Genomic DNA, 19,891 nt, shown 5'->3' on the forward strand with positions numbered 1-19,891 from the left:
CTATATTTCGATTCATTTCTAAGATTTTCTCAGACTTTGGTCACTGCTAGGGAATATCTCCAGATTTTGGGTCTCATGGCATCTGCAATTCTTATGATACCCCTGTCAAGACTGCACATGAAAAAGATACAGCACTGTCTGAAGTCTCTTTGGGCCCAGCACCAACATCCTTTCTCTTTTCAAACACAGTGCTGGGGTTTATCAGGAGAGAGCTCATTTGGTGGAGACCACAGATATTTTTAAATCCAAGCCTCTCCTTCTCCCTCCCTGCTTCAAAGCAACCAGTCACCACAGATGCCTTGGGCTTTGCTTGGGAAGCAATTTAAGGAGAGAGAAAAGTGCAGGGCGTGTGGGAGTGTGGAAAGCCAAGGACAGATGCAGTCACATGACTATCAAGGAGATGCTTGCCCTGATCAAGGCACTCAACTCTTTTTTTATAACCATCTTTGGTCTCCGAGACCTCTTCAAGAGGTTACAGACATACCAAAGTCATATGGTACATCAACAAGCAAGGGGAAACCAGGTCATACCCCCTTTGCAGGCTATCCACATTAGCTTATGGTATAGCTTCACAGCACAATCTCACCTTACAAGCATTCTACATTCTGTCAGAGCAAAACAGTGTGCCAGCCAGGTTCACCAGGCCCAAGGCAGACTCTCATGAATAGAAACTAGATTTGGGGGGGGGGGTCTTCCAAGATTTGATCCATCTGTGGGGAGTTCCTCAAGGAGACCTCTTTGCCTCCTGTCCGAACAGTCAGCTGGCAAGATTTGGTTTCAGGACTCCATGCAGGATGTCCTGGAAGAGATATGCCTTTTCTTTTCTTTGGACAAGAATGTTCCTGTATGCTTTTCCAATATTTCCACTAATATCCAGGGTACATTTGAAGATTCAGAAGGAATGCCCCCAAAGATCATTGTGTTGACTCCTTTAAGCCCAGGTAACTGTGCTTCTCCCTTCTTTTGGAGACATCGAAGGGCAGTTGGCACAAGCTTCCTTGCAGACTGGATGATCTTACACAAAAACAGGGCTGTTGATGCACCCCTGTATCAGTCAACTTCAGTTGACTGCCTTGGATGATAGGGCCTTAATTCTTTTTAGGCATTTGTTTACTGAGGACATGCAGCAGGTACTAATGGAGCCAAGAAAGCCTGCTATTAGATCATGATCATTTATTAGCAAATAGAGGTTTTCTAGTTGGTGCCAACGGGTCTGTATAGGAACATAGAAGTTTCAAAACTTTGAATGTTCTAATATCGACCCCTATTCAGCGAAAGCTGTAAATATCGACGCTACAGAAAACCGAATGTTTTCCTAGGGAAAGAATTCAGTTGTCCGTTTCTGTTGCTTCAGTATTTTCAGCGCTGTGATGAAAAGTTACGGGTCGGGTTCAGGTAAGTGTGCGATTGAGCTCGGGTTAGGTTGGTTAGGGTTAGTGCACGGGTTAGGTATGTGTGTGATTGTGTGGACGTGAGGGTTAGGGCGGGTTAGGTGAGTTAGGGTTAGGGCGTGGGTCAGGTAAGTGTGCGATTGTGTGGACATGAGGGTTAGGGCAGGGTAGGTGAGTTAGGGTTAGGGCACGGGTGAGGGTTAGGGCAGGGTAGGTGAGTTAGGGTTAGGGCACGGGTGAGGTGAGTGTTTGATAGTGACGGACCTTAGGGTTAGGGTTTCGGTTAAGGTAAGTGGATACTTAGCAGTGTATGTATAGTTTAGTGTAGGGTTAGGTGTAAGATTTTAGGTGTATGTGTGTGGATTGTTGTTTGTTTGGTGTGCTTGTGTTGTGTGTGTGTTTGGGAACAGCGAATTTTTCCCTAGGAAAAAATTTGTTGTTCTGTATGTTCGATGTTTTCAGCTTTCGCTGAATAGGGGTCGATATTAGAACATTCGAAGTTTTGAAACTTCGATGTTGTAATATAGACCCAGTGCCAGCAGCATAACCAGCACCCATTCAAGGCTAGTTGTTCTCTGATTTTACATTATCTATCCTATGGCCTTTTTATTCCTCCAGTAAGGTTCATTTATTAGCCATTTCAGCATGTCTACACATGGATCCTCCACTATCAATTCATTCTCATGTCAAAAATGTTTTTGAAAGGGATTTTGCATAAGAAGGCTCTGAGAAAACCTGTGGTCCCTTTTTGGGATATTAATTTTGTGTTAGAAAAGCTGACAGTTGCTCCATTTGAACCAGCTAACCTAGCTGACTTGAGGTTCTTAACACAGAAAATAGTTTTACTGATCGCTCTGACCTCTGCAAGAAGGGTATCTGAGTTGCAAGCTGTTATAGTGAGTCGACCCGATCTCATTTGCCATAAGGACAAGGTTTCTTTGAGAACTAATCTTTTATGCATAAAGTGGTGTCTGAGTTTACTTTAAGCCAAACTGTCCATCTCCCCATTTTCTTTCCTGAACCTAAAAATGAGGGAGAAAAGATATACCATGGATTTTGACAAACAACTCTGATACTATCGTGATGGTACTAAATCGTTCAGGTCTTCATATCAGTTGTTCATTTCTTCTGAAGGTAAGAAGGAATAATCTGTGTCAAAACTATTTTCAAATGGTTGTCTAAGGCTGTTGTGTTTTGATATACACACAGTAACTTACAAAACTATTTCAGTTAGGGTCAAGGCCCAGTCTACCAGGGCCTTGACTTCATCTATGGCTTTTTGGAAAGGGTTAGATTCTAAAAATATTCTAGAAACTACTGGTTGGTCCTTCTGTACATTTACAAAGTACTGTAAGCTTGATTCTTTCTCTTGGTCCAGAATATACTTTGCTAGGACTATTCTCCAAAGACATATGGACTCTTCTCATTCCACCTCCCAAATGTGTTTAACTAGGGTAATCTACCCATATAGCTAAGGCTACTTGCAGCAGTTATCAATATGATATACATAGTACAGCTGGCTTAAGTAAATTTACCATAACAGTAGCTGTACAAATGATCACTGCTGCACTAGCTGCTCCGTCCATCTATCCCACTGTTTTATAATGTGGTTTTTAAGCCAGGGTGTGGACATTTATTTTTTGTTGCTCCTAACATTGTTCTTTCCGGGACTAAGCCTCCATTTCTCTCTTGGCAAGGAAGCTCTGAAAGGCTTTGTGCCCAAACATATCTTTTAATCAGTTCAGCTAGCTCCCTGGCAGTTTGGGCACATGGAAGGTGCGCTGAAGTTTTGGAAGCTGTCCATCTGTTATATCCTTGGTAGGATATAACCATATAGCTAAAACTACACAGCAGTTATCATTGGAACATCTAGTGTTATGGTAAGTTTACTTACGCAACTGTACTTTCTCTCATAAGTCAGAGGGCTGTATCTGATTAGTTCCTGGTCAGTGTGAATGTGTTGTACACATGACCTGTCAGTAGACCCTTCTGTAGGAACAGTATAATCTGGGTGTAAAAATTTCCAGCATACAAGTTGGTGGTGCTTTGTGTAAATTTAGTGGACTACTACAAAATTTCATCTCTGCCTTAAAGGTGTCATGGTTTAACCTTTTTTTGAGATTGAAACTACCAGCTCTGTTGCAGAATTTATGGTTGTGTCACTCCACCAGTACCAAATTGCACCTCACAGTTCCCCTGTTTCATCTTCATTTCCTTTATTTGAATTATTTTCTGCTAAGTCCTGCACCTCATTGTTGTTTTTGATGTATTGATCCTCTGCTTCAATCTTGATTTTGCACAGTATGACATATGATATACCCTTACACAAGTTTCACAAATTCCAGAACTTCATCTTAGTCGCTGACAACTCCAAAGTCATTTCCACTCAGCACAATTAGCCCCTTTGTAATATATCCTGTCTCCCATTTCAGGTACTTCAATTGTGATCTGAAGTTGTTTCCTTAGTATTGTGTACTCTCTCAATTTTGTCTAAACATTCAGCCTTTGCAAATGCTCTCTTTGACATACACAGTGCTGAAATAGGTTCTTTAACTACCATGTTCCTTGTGGTCCCTACCAGAGCAGGTAACTTATCAGTCAAAACAGAAGAGAGATTCTGATTCTAACCAAACACAGGTTAGTATGAACTGTAGCCAGAGTCATTCTGTAGTGTTTTTTGCCATCAGATACCAGTCTAATGCTGTTTTCCAGATACATCCAATACTAGCTTTAAATTATATGTTAGTGTCTTTGTCTGTGTAGGAATCCTTTACTCCAAAAATCAAATGCCACTGTGGTCATAGTTTGTGTTAGAATTTTTTAATTGTTTCATTACTAAATTCATTTCCATTGTCATGGAAAATTTTCTGCAGCGGAACATGCTTGCTTACCAGTAATGAGCACATTTTTTGCAGTTTATGGTGGTGGCTTTATATTCATAATGTTTCTGGCACTGAAACACGTACATTAATCTTGTACTTTGATATAATTGATTTAAGCCCATACATCTCAACTGTTTATTTTATAATCCATCTCTTAAACAGGCGAGTCTTAATTCCCCGTTTTATTCACGGCATTCGGAATGTATATCAATTACCTAAACTATGAACATTCACTATTCTGTAGAATAATTGCTGAAACTATCAGGACTACTTTTTGATGAGAAAATTTATCAGATCTTTCTTTAATCTGGCATTGTTTTTTTTTTTTTTGTTTTGTTTTGTTTTTTTTGCGAGCCAGTGCTTGTGCACTTCAAAAGTTTATAGATTTTGAGCATGCTAGTGCTGTTGGCTGAGGTACCCGCAGTGGTGGTGCTGCGGTAGCGTTGTCGCCTCACAGTAAGACGCTGTCCGGTTCGATTCTCAGCTAGAGCGTCTTCGGCGTGGAGACATGCGTGAATGGGCGTACCTTCGTTGAAGGTTGTGCGTCAGGGCTGGTAACTCGGCACGTAAAAATCAACTACCAGTCATTAGCGGACCGGAGTTCCGCTGTGGCGACCCCTAAGTGGGAAAAGCCGAAAGACACAAACAGTGCTGTTGGCTGAGATGGACTTTAAGAACTATGGCTAACTGTGCATTTTACTAGATACAGATTAAATTTCATTGGGTTTATTTTTTATCCCACTTGCAAAAGTTGTCACTTTTCTATTCTGATGAATATGAGTTTATGCCAACAGGAAACTGATGTAGGTTGCTGTTTTGCCAGTCCTTGTGGCCGTGTGGTTTAATATAGCAATAACCCACGCCTGGGTTTGTATAATGCTGGATTTACACATGGTTGGTGTGGTTTGGTCACGAGGGTGAAGCCCAAGTGGCCAAACAAAGACAACCATGGGTAAATCCAGCATTACCCACACCCAGAAGTGGGTTATTGCTATTATACAATGACATTATTTAAGAAAAAAATAATTATTTTTCTTAAATAATGGCATTTTTGTTGCCCTTCCACAGCTGTCTGGTATTCTGCGGCAGTTCAGATGTACTGCGCATGTGTATACTTACGCAGTACATCAGAGCTGTGGGCAAAAGCAACGGAGAAAGCAAGATCTCCGTTGCTTTTTACAAACTGTTTCGCGTTAAACCCATTTAACATAGCGAGATAGTTTTGAAAAAAGCAATGGAGAAAGGAAAGCAAGATCTCCGTTGCTTTTTAAAGTGTCTCGCTATGTTAAATGGGTTTAACATAGCGAGACAGCTTTAAAAAAAGCAACGGAGGTGCTCCGTTGCTTTTTTGAAGGCTGTCTCTCTGTGTAACTCATTTAACATAGCGAGGCAAGTTGTAAAAAGCAACGGAGATCTTGCGTTCTCCGTTGCTCTAAAAAAAAGAAAAAAAGTTATACTAATGGCAAAAGTCCGGGCGACCGGACCTTTTTCCATTACTATAACTCTGATTTACAATGTGCACGCTGACCAATCAGCGTGCACGTTTTGGAATATTAATGGGGGGTCGTTGTATAATAGATTTTAGATCTCAGTTACATTCTGTCCTATTTTTCTTGTTTAATAGGCTATGGGTAAAAAAATTTATTTTGTTATGTAAAGACAAAAACATTCCTATCTAATTTAGAGCTTTTTCTTACTAGTTTGAGAGCTCAGCCTTTTCCATATTATATAATGCTTACTAAATGTGCAGATATGCAAAACTGTAATAAAATCATTTTTGCATACTTATATTAAAAGATGTTTTACACCTGTTTGCTGCCTGCTTTCTACCTTTAATGCATTCCTTCAGAATATCCAGTTTCGTCAGATATTCCATATGATAATGACTCTGTTTACTGTTGTGCTTTCTTGTACCAGGGATTTAATTTTACTATAAACCTCTGGTGCATGCTGTTCTCAGAGGTATAGTTTCCAGTCATTTGGACACAGTTTCATTTAGACTTGTATCAATGTTAGACAATGATTATAAAATGTGCGTATCTATACTAGCTAAAAGAATGGCAACAGTGTTGCTAAAATTGATGGATATGGATTAGAGTAGATTTGTTGAGGAAGGGAAAACATTTGATATCATTAGTAGAACAATGGAGGGTTCATTTCTGATAATTTGTGTCCGAACAGAGAAACCGAGCATGGGTGTCCTGTTTACCCTTTATTTGCTTTATATTTAGGGCTATTTGCAAAGAAAGTAAGGAGCTCAAATTCAAGTATTTAACTGGTATGGTAATCAAGAAAAGTTGATTATTTGCAGATATTATTTTGTACCTAATAAATCCAGAAAATGATATCTCAGTGTTTTGGAACACCAAGACAGTTTCATGTCTTTTCAGGATATAAAATTAATAAAGATAAAACAAAGATTATAACCATAAATTGTGTACCTAAACATGGATTAGTTCAGCAGTACCCATACTTTTGGGGACATGATATGATGAAGTATTTATGAGTATGGATTAAAAAGCCTTGTGTTTTGGTAGCTAAGAATATGCGGGAAGAAACTAAAAAGGTAATACAAACACTAAGAAACTGGAAGCTCTTGTTTATGAATAGTTAAGCTGCAAGCAGTGAAAATATTTTTAGTGCCTTCAGTTTTTTGTATGGGTCAGGCATATTTTTTATCAACCGGAGAAGTTGTAGAAAATTGATACAGAGTTGAAGGAATTTATCTGGGAGGGGAAGAGGGCAACAGTTAAGTGGGATAAGCTGATCCTTCCAGTAGAACAAAGTGGTTTAATGTCTGATGAGGGATACTTTAGAGCTAAACCGATGTTCTTCTTGTTTCACTGTTGCAGTCATTACATATGGGTTATCTGCTTGCAGGTAGCCCTCAGTCTGCCTGATTAACAAAGCCTTGGGTCCTGCGTCGGTTGCTGTCCCTTCTTCCATGACGTCAGGTTGTCAGGGGTATAAAAAATGCAGCTGATGCCATTACCTCAGTCTTTCTTGCAGTGCGGTGCTCGAAACAGAAGCAGTTCATAAGTGCCAGTTGGCCGACTCCTGAAATTTTCGTTTTCAAGTTTCAGAACCGAAGTCTTCAACTAAAGCCAAGTACCCTGTTGGAGAAACATTTTCTTGCTCCTTACCGATGTCAGTAAATGTTAATAATTGCATTACTTGTGGAAAGCAAATACCTCATAAAGATTTTCATTCGTATTGTATTCTTTGTCTAGGCCCTGACCACGACATATCTTGCTGTCGGTTTTGTGCTTTATTTAATCAGTGCACTATCCGTTGTCGGTATATTTTCACCTCTAAATGTTTTGGTTCTCGGTTTAATTATCCAGAAATGTCGTCTATTAGCCATCCGACTACCAGGATTCCGAAAAAAAGCAAAGATAAAGACAGAGACAGGCCGCCGTGGTCCAAAACTGCCGACGATGCTTCTCCTAAGCCAGTCACCAGTTCGCCGGTACTCAGTGAGGTGCTTTCGCAGCCCCGGATGCCCGCTACTTCTGATTCGCAGGCCTCTACTGAGACCCATTCGGAGTCCGGTATGCCGTGAGATGCTTCAACTATGGAACCCGCAGATGTCTCTGCCTTGGATGGGTCCAGAGCCGCTGTGCAGGCACCGGTTTCTGAGGGTGTATTCAGGCCTAGGGACTTGCATATTAAACCGACGCCTCCTTCTTTACTTAGGCCTAAATCTCAATCCATGCCTAAAAAACGACGCCCAGGCTACATGCTCAGGCCTCTATGCCTAAAAAACAAATGATGAGAATGGCTGAAGATCTAATAACTCTAATCAGGGGTAGCCCCCCTTTCTAAGAGGCCTAGGACTGAAGTTGATTATGAATCATCTGATCAGGATTCTGTTTTTCTGATTCTTCTGATGATCTGGTTTTGACCTTATCTATTTTTGAAGATTCTGATGCAGAGGAGCTCCATTCCCTGTGCTTCCCCTTTCTTTTGGGGAAACCATACATACTCTAAGGGAGCATTTCCACTGGGAAAGCCAGGATTTTTCTGATTCGAAAAAGAGGCTTAGGGATTTCCCTCTCCTTCCTCAGCATAGCCTTTAGCTATTCCTCCTGTACTAGACATTGTTGTTGCTTTTCGGAGATGCTTTTCGGAATCTAGTTTGGCCCCTGATTCCCTGCCTCCTGCTCCCAGAAAACCTGACCGATACTACAGGGTTTCCGAGTCCCACAAGTTCCTTTTTAAAAATCCTATTTCAGATCCAGAGACTTTCACAGGGGCCCAAGGGCATTAAGGCTTCTACTGCTAAAAATCCTACCCCTTCTGATAGAGACTCCAGGGTGCTGGATAGATGGGGTAAGAAGGTTTACACTTCTGCAACCTTGGCCATTATGGCTTTAAACTGCTAGTTTCATATGTTAAAGTATCAGCAGCATGTTATTGGACTGCTTAAACAGAAAATGATGTTGATTCCTGACTGTGTGGAAAGTAAAGAATTACAGGATTTAATGCATTCTACTGAACAAGTTGGAAAACATACTTTGCAGTGTGGTTTTGATTGATTAGAGGCCTCTTGCAGGGCTGCTGTTACCGGGCCTGTCCTCAGAAGGCATGCTTGGCTTAATTATCAATCTTTAGCCTGATCATGTTAAAGCTAAATTGTTGGATGCTCCTTTAAATCAGGACTGCCTGTTTGACAACAAGGCTGAGGAAGTTCTTAAAAATATGGAAGATAAAGCTAAATCTATTCAAACTGTTAAAGAGTTTTTTACAAGTTCAGCCTCCAAGATTTAGTAGGCACTGGCCCTCTAAAAACTGGTCCTTTCCAGCCCCTTCCAGGACTTCTCAAGCCAAACCCAGACACAGCAATAAACTCAGGTTCCAGTCCCAGGGGACACGCAGAACTAAGCAGTGAGAGGCCTCCACTTCCAAATCTGGGAATAATAAGACTCCCCCCTGTGGTAACCTGTCTCAATGACTTCCTTTTAAAATTTCCAAGCCCTTATCAACTGACTGCCCCTTTGGGGGGAAGGATTGCTCTTCATGCAAAGAATTGGGAACTCATTACCCAGGACAAATGGGTTTTAAATATAGTGTCCCAGGGATACAGATTTCACTTCCACACGTTGCCAATACAAAGCAGGTGGCCGGCCCTACCCCCAAGTTAGTGAGCAGAGGCCCAAAAACAAGTACTTTCTCTCTTAAGCATGGGGGCTATTCAACTGGTACCAGAAGAGGAAAAAGGACAAGGTTTCTACTCAAGACTTTTCCTGGTACCCAGAAAAGACAATTCATGGCGTCCTATCCTGGACCTGTCTACTCTAAACACCTTTTTGGAGATTCCAAAATTCAAGATGCTGACTTTTCATTTACTTCCTATGCTAGGCAAAGATGCCTGGTTGGCAGCACTAGATTTAAAAGAAGCATACCTGCACATCCCAATCAGGGAATCTTGCAGAAGATACCTACGCTTCAAAGCAGGCTACACGCACTATCAGTTCTCTGCACTACCCTTTGGCTTATCTACTGCGCCCAGGGTATTCACAAAGTGCCTAGCTCCAGTTATTGCATTTTGCAGGCAAAGAAATATTCATATATACCCATACCTGGAAGATTGTCTAATTCAGGCAGAAAGCCAGGACATAGATCATCTGTCCTTTGTACAAAGGGTTCCAACTTGTCTGGGGTTCACCATAAAAGAAAAGAAATCACACCTGGTACCCTGTCAACAAATTATATTCCTGGGAGCAAGCTTGAATACAACTTCCCAGATGACTTACCTCACGCCAGAGAAACAAATTAATTTGACAACCTACTTCAAACAAGTGGCCGCAAAAACCTTGCTGTCTGCAAGGCAAATACTGCAAGCCTTGGGGTTCATGGCCTCCTGCATTCTTCTAATTCCATATGCAAGACTGCATATGAGGAAACTACAGTGGTATCTAAAAAGTCTATGGTGTCAGCATTCTCAAGACCTAGAATGATTCCTATCCTACCTTGCCTACGCCTAGAGTTCCTTTGGTGGGCAGAGGCCTGCCACCAAAACAAGGGACTACCTTTCACACCACCCCCTACGGCCCAAACCCTAACAACAGATGCATCAGACTATGCATGGGGGGCTCAAACCTGGCAGGGAAGTGCATTCAGGGCAAATGGAACCCAAGTCAAATGCACCTGCATATCAATCAAAAAGAAATGTTAGCTGTACAGAATGCTCTGACAGCCTTCAAGGACCACATTCTTCCAGGACAACTAATGGTAAAGACGGACAAAACCACTGTTATGTGGTACATAAACAAGCAGGGGGGTACACATTCTTACCCCCTCTGCAGACTAGCCATGGCATTGTGGAACAAAGCCTTGAGCTACCAAGTGCACCTACAAGCTCAATTCCTGCCTGGAAAATTAAATACACTGGCAGACGGACTAAGCAGAAACGTCATGGGCCCACACGAGTGGAAACTGGAACCAAGGATTTTCAACATGTTGACAAGCAAATAGGGGAGCCCAGATATAGATCCGTTTGCCTCTCCCCAGAACTACCAATTGGACATATTTTGCACAAGGACTCCCCACAAACAAGCCTGGAAAGTGGATGCTCTGTCCTTCAGTTTATGCCTTCCCCCCTCTGCCTCTGCTCTCCAAAGGACTACTAAAAATCAAACAGGACAAACCAAGAATTATATTGTTTGCTCCAGACTGGCCAAGCCAACAGTGGTACCCCCTCCTGTGCAGTGTGTCATGGTTATGTCCATGGCACCTGCCTCGGACTCCTTCCCTGCTGTCTCAGCAGGTGAACCAGATTCTGCACCCTCAGCTTCTAACACTGAACCTTGCAGCCTGGCTAATTACTTAATCTCTCCTTTACCATCCCTCAGCAAACCTGTGATGGATATCATTTTAGAGGCAAGGAGGCCTAGTACTAGAAAATCTTATGCTGACAAATGGAAAATATTCTGTGCCTGGAACCATTCTCAAGGGATGAGCACAGCAGCGCCCATTTACCTCAGATTTTACAATACGTAACTGAGATGCTTCACAAGGGCCTGTCTTTTTCCTCCATTAAAATCCACGTCTCAGGCATTTCAGCTCATTACAACACAGAACCTCCCCTCTTCTCTCATCCACTGCTCAAGCAGTTCCTCAGAGGGGCCAGAAATTTGAGACCACCCAGGAGAGCTCCAACCCCAGCCTGGGACCTTAACTTTGTCTTGGAGAAACTCATTCTACCTCCTTTCGAGCCAGCTGCTACTGCAGACTTAAAATTTCTTTCTTGGATAACCGCTTTCCTTTTAGCAATCACTTCAGCTAGAAAGGGTATCTGAATTACAGGCCCTTATGGCAGTGGAGCCTTTCATCATTTTTCATGTGGACAGTGTATCCCTCAGATCCACTCCATCCTTCATGCCCAAGGTGGTATCCAGTGTGGCTCTTAATCAGTCCATTCATTTGCCAACCTTCTTTCCCAATCCACAGAATAAAGGGGAACAGATACTGCATTCTTTAGATGTGCACAGACAACTTATATTCTACTTGAACAGGACTAAACCTCAAAGGAAATCTGAACAACTGCTGGTGGTATTTGCTATAGGGGCAGAGGGGAAGGCTATTTCAAAGCAAATCATTTCTAAATCGATAAGCCATTGCATTCATTTCTGCTATAAGCACCATGGAAAACCTATCCCCCAGGGGATCAGACCTCACCCTCCAGGGCTGCATTTTCCTCTACAGCCTTTCTCAGAGGTATCCCTACCAGGGACATCCTAGAAGCTGCTACCTGGAGTTCTGTATATATTTTCACCAAACATTTTCATTTGCCAATTTTCTCTAAATCCAGAGCTGCCTTTGCCACTGCAGTCTTGCAGGGCCTTTTAGCTGGTCCTAATTCTGTTTAAATTCCTCCTCCCATCCTTAGCTTTGGGAATCTACCCAAAAGTGCTGACAGCAACAGTGAAACACGAAAAACATAGTACAGTTGTGTACACTTACCATAAATGTAGTTGTTCGAGTGTATTCACTGTTGCAGTTCTGGTTACCCTCCCTCCAGCCCCATAACTTCTTTTGGCTATACCTCTACTTTCCTTTACTGTGCTTAAAAGCCTTTTTGGTGTATTTGCTTTTTTGTTGGAGGTATATCTTTGTACTTTTTATTTAATTGCTTCCTATTGGGGGGGCACCTGACATCTGGGGCAAGAAAAACTGATGTAATGGCGTCGGCTGCATGTTTTATACCCCTGACGACCTGACGTCATGGAAGAAGGGACAGCAAACGACGCAGGACCCAAGACTTTGTTAATCAGGCCCACTGAGGGCTACCTGCAAGCAGATAACCCAAATGTTATGACTGTAACAGTGAATACACTCGAACATCTACATTTGTGGTAAGTGTACACAACTGTACTTTAAGGCTCGTATACATAAAAATGTAGAAAGTTGTAATTCAAAGTGGAAAGGCATGATGATGAATCAGCATGGAAGTTTAAGAAATAAGGGGAGAGTGGGATTGTGGATGCAGATCCTTAAGGAGAACAGGAGCAGCCATACAACATTATTGTGTTCATAAAGTATAAGAAAATATTCTAAGAACTAAGCCAACATGAGAATGGAGAGAGAAGAGTTTGCTAATAGGGATGACTGCAATAGCTTTACAAAGAATAGGTTGAGCAGGTTGGAATTTACTGAAGAAAACTGACAAAGAAACCAAGGTATTGGGAGCAAATAACTAGAGACGGAAAGGTGATAGAATGGGAGGAGGCCAAGAACACATTTGGACTGTAGGCTAGAGACTGCCTTCACTACTAGGGGCTGATATCAGAGTATAGGCAAAGAGAAAGGGATAAGGTAATCCTCAGTGAAAGAACTGCTCTTTTAGAGTAGTTGAATCTATAGTGGAAGCTGCTGTTAAAAAGGGGTCATTAGTAGGGCATATAAAATATTGCACAATAACTGTAAGAATCAATCAGAAGAGGTTAGAAAATATGGAAAGAGGGGCTGAATAAGCAATTTACAGGGGAACAATGGTATGACATATATACAGCTCCCAAGTATGCAACAAAGTCTAGAAGGTTTAGGATTTTTGCTTGAAAGTGTTTGCATAGGTGTTTTTGTACGCCAAGCAGACTCCAAAAAATTTTTCCTCAGATGCCAAATGTTGGGAGTTGTGATGGAGAAGAAAGAGGCAATGGGAAATATATATCTGGGAGAGTCATAAGTTGGCAGATTTTAAAAATTCCCTACAGAATGCTCAGAAGTCTTGGGTAAGAAAATGGGTGTAACTAAGGAAATGATTATTTTGAGCTGGGACACTGGATCTGAGTTTCCTAGACATAGTAAGGCCTTGATATGTTTTACTATGGTACCTGCCAGAAAAGCATTTACTTATAAAGTGGAAAGCAGTCTAAGCCAACTGTATTTGAAGTATTGAATATTGTAACAAGAGATTTAAGAACTGGAAGTGGGATCTTTAGAAAAAGGGTGGAGCAAATGACATAGAAAAAATGGAAATTATGGGAACAACACATGCAGTATAATCTTCTGGAGGAGGTGTAAGGTTTAAGAGCAGGCAGGAATTGAGCAGTGTATGTAACATTGAGCTGATCATAGTTATAAAAAAGAACATGTCTTGTATAATGTATGTAACTAGAAACATGTTGATATGGTTTGTTTCCTCTTATATTAAAATATGTTTGCCCGTGTCTTAAATGATATTTTAATAAAGATGTAAAAAAAAAACAGCAGAACAATGATGATCCAGAGGGAAGCAGAATGTAAGAAAATACCATTGTTGGTGGATCTTGATGCAGAGAAAGCTTTTGACAGAGTAGGGTGGGATTTTATGAGTAGGCCATTAGAAGCTTTTGAATTCCCAGATACAATAATAAAGTTAATTAGGATATATGAAGGATCAGAGGTAAGCTTTAAAGTGGGAGATTTCCTGTCCGATAAATTGTTTGAACAGAGGAACCATACTGAAGCATTCTCTTTTCCCTTTATTTTCTTTATTTTTAGAGCCATTGGCAAAAAAGTTAAGGGATTCAGAAATTCAAGGATATAATTAGTGTAATAATCAGGAAAAGCAGACTTTATTTGTAGATATTATTTTGCACTTGATAAATCCAGAAAAGGACATCTTGATGTGGAACTATTTGAGACCATATCAGGTCTTTTTCTGGTTATAAAATTAATGAAGATAAAACAAAGGCTGTAGCCGTAAATTATATACCCACACGAGTTGGTTCAACAATACCTATATTTATGGGGCTTGTTAAGATGAAGTGTTTGAGTATGGATTAAAAAGACTTAGTGCAGCTAAGGGTATGTGGGAAGAGGTTAAATAAAAGATAATACATAAGCTGTTGTTTATGGATAGTAAGATGTAAGCTGTGAAATGCTTTTAGACTGTTTAGTTTTATATACTTTTCAAGCTTTTTTGTCAGCCATAGAAGAAGTTGTGAGCAAAATTATGTGGGATAAGTTGATCTTCCTAATAAAACAAGGTGATCAAGGATTATTTGAGTGGTGGGATATTTTAGAGCTATACAGTCAAGACTGATATGTATGACACAAGTAGAAGATTATAATTCAAAGTGGAAAAGGAATGACAAATTAGGAGGATTTCAAGAAATAAGGAGAAGTGGGATTTCAGATATAGTCTCTTAAGGAGAATAATAACCATACAGAATATTATATTTATAAAGTTGCATAAAGTATTCTAAGAACTAAGACAACATAAGAATGGGGAAAGTAGATTTTGCCAATAGGAGTAACTACAAATAGGAGTACGAAAAATAGCCAGGAGTTTACCGGGAAAAATAGCCAAAGGAGCCCCAAGGTATTGGGAGCAAATAGCTAGAGAAGGGAACATAAAATAGAGTGGGATAAGGCCAAAAAGAAGTTTGGATTGCAGGTTTGTTTCCCTAACAGGACTTGATATCAAAGTATAGGTAAAGAGAAATGGATAGGGAATCCTAAGTGAAATGCTTGCTTTGGCAGACTTTCTAGAACAGAAACTGCTGAAAAGGATAAGTAGTAAGGCATATAAAATATTGCATGATAATATAAGAATCAATCAGAGGAGGCTAGAAAAGATTGGAAAGCAATTTACAAGGGAACAATGGAAGGCCATGTGTAAGGCTCCTAAGTATGCAGCAAAGTCCAGAAGGTTTACGATTTTTGTTTGAAAGTGTTAACACAGGTATTTTTATAACCCCCAAGTAGACTTTGTATAATTTTTCCTCTGATAGATAGCAGATGTTGGAGGGTGATGGGGAAGAAAGAGCTAACTGGGAACAGTTTTATATATTTATTTATTTTTTGAGTTCAGTAAGTTAGCAGATTTTAAAATTTCCCTTCAGAGTACTCTTGTCACAAATTGAGGGAGCCAATGGCTGTAACCTAAGGAAACGATTCTTTGAGCTGGCATAGAGGATCTGAATTGCCTTGACATAGTAGGCATTTTTACGTTTAATTCTGTTGGCTACCAAAAAAAAACAATTGCTAGAAAATGGAAATCACAATCTAAACCTACTGTATTGGAAGTATTGAATATTGTAAAAGAAATAAAATAACTGGAAGAGGGATCTTTAGAAAAGGAAAGGAGCAAATTACTTAGAAATAAATGGAATTTGTGGGAACAAAACATGCAGAATAATGTTTAGGAGGGAAGATTGAATTTTGGGGAAGGCAGGAATTTAATTTATGTAAAGTTGGACTGAGTGACAGTTATAATGGAAGAAAACATATGTGATGTATAATGTTTGAAAATGAAAAAAGTTTAATATAGTTTCTCTTTTCTGTTACTGTACTTTGCCTATGTCTTAAGTAATAATTTAATAAAGATTAAAAAAAATATGATTTCCAGTACCATGTCTCAAAAAAAGACATGAGACTACTGATGTTAAATTCATGGACAAAGCTTAATTTCCCAGATTCAACCTGATTCTGTTTGGGGATCTACAAAGTATTGATTTGCTGGTAGTTACTCAGCAGAAGACAGTGCAGTTGTGTAAGGCACTTTTCACAACAGTAAATCTTCAAGGAAACTTCACTATAAGAACAAAGCATCCCACCCTCTGGTAAATTGTTTGCGACTGTATGTAAAAATACACACACGCGCACACACACACACACACACACACACACACACACACACACACACACACACGTGTGTTTTTATATAATGTATGTATTGATATTCTGAAGAGAGAGCAGCAAGGTGCCTTGCATTTTGTTCTCGTAAAGAGAATTGCTAATGTTTATTTGTGACCTGTTACACGTGCCAGCATAGCTTGCTCATTTTTTTTCATTATGCTTATTTTTCCTTAGATGTAGTTTTACCTAATGTTTTTATCGATAGTATGTTGACTACTCTGTGTGTATGCTTTTTGTTAGTACCTGTATATTTTGCTTACTATATTCTGTTAGTGGCTGAATTTCCTGTTAGGAGTTCCTACATGTTTATCATAGAGAAAATGCCTGCATATTGTTATCAGGCTTGTCTTCATTTATTCTTACAAGGTCGACATTTCCTGACTCTTTTACAGTCTTACACATGCTGGTTAGCACTGAAGTCTGCCTATCACAGAGTGCAGTTCTGTGTGTGAACATAGGTTCAGAGCACCAAAAATGTGTGTAAAACATTGCAGGTGTGGGAGGTTAGCAGGTGTTTACCTTACATACACAAGGTGCAGAGTTTGATTTTCACATGGGATAATTGGATAGGCTTAAAGTGGCCCACAAAGGCTGTAAGCCTAATACTAATCTATGAACCTATGTACAAATGAGAATTATGACACTTGTGTCAATGTCCAAGGAGGTGTGAGACCTGCTTTGGTTCCTTTGAGAGAGAGAGACCACTGAAAAAATTTAGCCTGGAATATGGAATTCAGAAGATAGGAAAATCCACTTGTTATGATGTAGTTTTACACTACTCTTTCTTGAAGATCTATTCCTATGGTAATTACTGTACATAATTGTACTGTTCTCTTTAGCTCTTCATGTTTGCCTTAAAAAAAAAAAAAAACTAGAGACGAAGGATACTCGAGAAGGAGGCATATTGTGATTGATTGTTCTACATATGTTAGTCTAATGGGACAGCTCTTGAATATCTGTTACATAGGTACCTAGATAGCTCTTCTTCCTGCAGTTTGTTGAGATTCATTAATGAATGTTGTAGGATGAACTTGTTTATATTGATCTGACAAGGAACACTTTTAGCATAGCATTACCATATGCAGAACAAAAGGAGGAGGCCATAACATTTCTTCTAAGTAAATGCTGGTTGCAATTGTCTGTTGCGAGAAGTTACTAGTGATTCTTTGTGCTCTTTCTTCATCTTCTACCCCTCCCAGGACAATCCACGGATTGATCTACAATGCTTTAAAATTGTTTATGGAAATGAACCAAAAACTGTTTGATGACTGCACACAGCAATACAAAGCAGAGAAACAGAAGTAAGTGTTGATGCTGATGTTTTCAATGCCATTAGTGAAACTTTTATCTTTGCCATGTTTTGTTTAGTAGCGTTTTTTTTAGTAATGTCTCGTCGAAAGAAAAGTTATTTACTCTGAAAGTTGATGAAAGTACTGTTGCATGAACAATTCTCACTGTAACTGTAGGTAGTTGAATATGAAAGTCATAGGTTCATATGTTCATACTAGGCTATCTGCCCTAGGGCATTTATAAGCCTAGCCAGAATGTGTTTGGCTTTTGCCACCCATTTTAAATTTATTTTGCTATGCCCTTTTTCGAGGTTAGTATACTGTGCCTCTGTCTAACAGTGACACAGAAGTGATACCCGGGGTAAACCTACGATCTCCCATCCACTCATCAAGATTCCTCTTGAAGAGAGTCAATGAGGGACTCTGCCTAACCTGGACTGGGATTTTATTCCAGAGTGAAGGGAGCCTCTGGGTTATGAATCTGTCCCTCCAGCATGTCCTATTTATTTCAGTGCTGAGGTTCAAGTCTCTCGAGCGTAGCTCGATGGGATTTGGATTTTCTGAGGTGCAGCATGTCCGTTAATTCCGGGTTGGACATGGCTTTATACGTCAGGCACAGATCGCCTCTGAACAGGCGGTATGCCACTGAGTAGAGCTGGAGTTTCTTTAGCCGGGCAGCATATGGCATCTGTTTGAGCCCTTTGATCCTCTTGGTGAGGTACTTTTGGGGTCTTTCCAGCTGCTGCAGGTGTCTGGTAAGGTACATCCCAAATGGGGCATTGTACTCAATTATGGGCCTGATGAGGGATGAGTAAAGAGGCACGATGACCTCCCCTGATCTAGATGTGAATCCCTTCATGATTAGGTGGGCTATATAAAATGTTTTTCTAACCACTTTGGCCACGTGGTTGTCAAATGAGAGATTGCTATCAACTTGGGTCCCCAGGTCCCTAATTACTTCTTCTGTACTTAATGGATTACCACCTATGTGGTAATTTGTGGGCTCTTTGTTTTTGCCAAAGGGGATGACTATACACTTTTTGGCATTTAGCTTGAGGCCATGGCTCTGGCACCAGTTGTCTGTTTCTATGAGGCCCTTTTGGAGGATGCTTGTGTCGGCTGGAGAGTCGATTATGGCGCCCAGTTTGCAGTCATCTGCGAGCTTGGTCAGCCACAGTCCTTCCGTGTTGGCCTGTACCTCCGAGAAATATATACCGAACAAGAGAGGTCCCAGGACTGAGCCTTGTGGGACACCACTTGTAACTGGTTTGAGTCTGACATGGCTCCAGCAATTCTAACCATGTGGGTTCTGTCCTTGAGCCAGTTTGCAATCCATCTAGTGACATAGGGGTTTATATTTAAGCTGGTGAGCTTATCTGTAATGCCCGAGTGGGGTATTGTATCGAAGGCTTTGCGAGGTCCAGGTAGGCTGTGTGGACCACCTTCCCTCGTCAATGGCCTTGATGACTGTTTCAAAGAAATCAACCAGGTTTAAGAGGCAGGATCTGCCCTTAACAAAGCCGAACTGGGTAGGATCCAGTGTTTGTAGGTCCCCAATATCTTTATTTATGAGGTCCATGATGATCCTTTCCATAGCTTTGCAGACCAAGCTAGTCAGGCTTATGGGGCGATAGTTTCCAGGATCCGTTGAGGCACCACCTTTATGGAGAGGGACCACTGTTGCTGTACGCCACTCTTTGGGCACATATCCTGTAGTAAGGCTGAGATTGAACAGTAGTTTTATGTTTGGGTTTAGCTCTTCTTGGAGTTCATGTAGGACGAGCCCGGGACACCATTTGGTCCCATTGATGCTGTAGTTTTTGCTTTGGAGAGGCGGCTCTTACCTAAGCATCTGAGATGTCAGGGGGGCAGCACGCTGCTGGGATAGATATTTGCCCTTTTGGTGGGGAGGGGGGGAGAAGTTTGCGCTGAACCTGTCAGCTAGGATGTTGGCAATGTCTGTGGGTTCGGTGTATTTTTTGTCATTTTGGACTAATTCTGAGCATATCTGGGAATTACCACCCAGGTTCCTAACATAACTAAAGAAAGCCTTGTGATTATCCTTAGTGTCCTGTGCAATTTTTCTCTCGAAGCTGGCCTTAGACAGTTTTATGTGTGCCCGTAGTTTTTTGCTAATTCTGATCAGTGATGCCTTCCCTTTTTGGGATTTTGCTCTATCATTTAGTAGCTTCCTCCTTCTATT

General features: G+C 40.8%; 1 protein-coding gene across 1 annotated transcript in view; it reads left to right on the plus strand.

The window, feature by feature from the left end:
• The window catches only part of LOC122789622 (serine/threonine-protein phosphatase 2A 56 kDa regulatory subunit delta isoform-like), a 1,584,804-nt gene that overhangs the window by 1,247,949 nt on the left and 316,964 nt on the right, over nt 1-19,891 (plus strand). Inside the window, exon 17 of the mRNA XM_044057373.1 lies at nt 17,599-17,700. Coding sequence (XP_043913308.1) covers nt 17,599-17,700 — 102 coding nt within the window. The remainder of the gene's footprint in view (nt 1-17,598; nt 17,701-19,891) is intronic.

The sequence above is a fragment of the Protopterus annectens genome, chromosome 1.part0 (assembly GCF_019279795.1).
Source record: "Protopterus annectens isolate FY-2018-M chromosome 1.part0, PAN1.0, whole genome shotgun sequence".
NCBI classification, from domain to species: Eukaryota; Metazoa; Chordata; order Ceratodontiformes; family Protopteridae; genus Protopterus; species Protopterus annectens.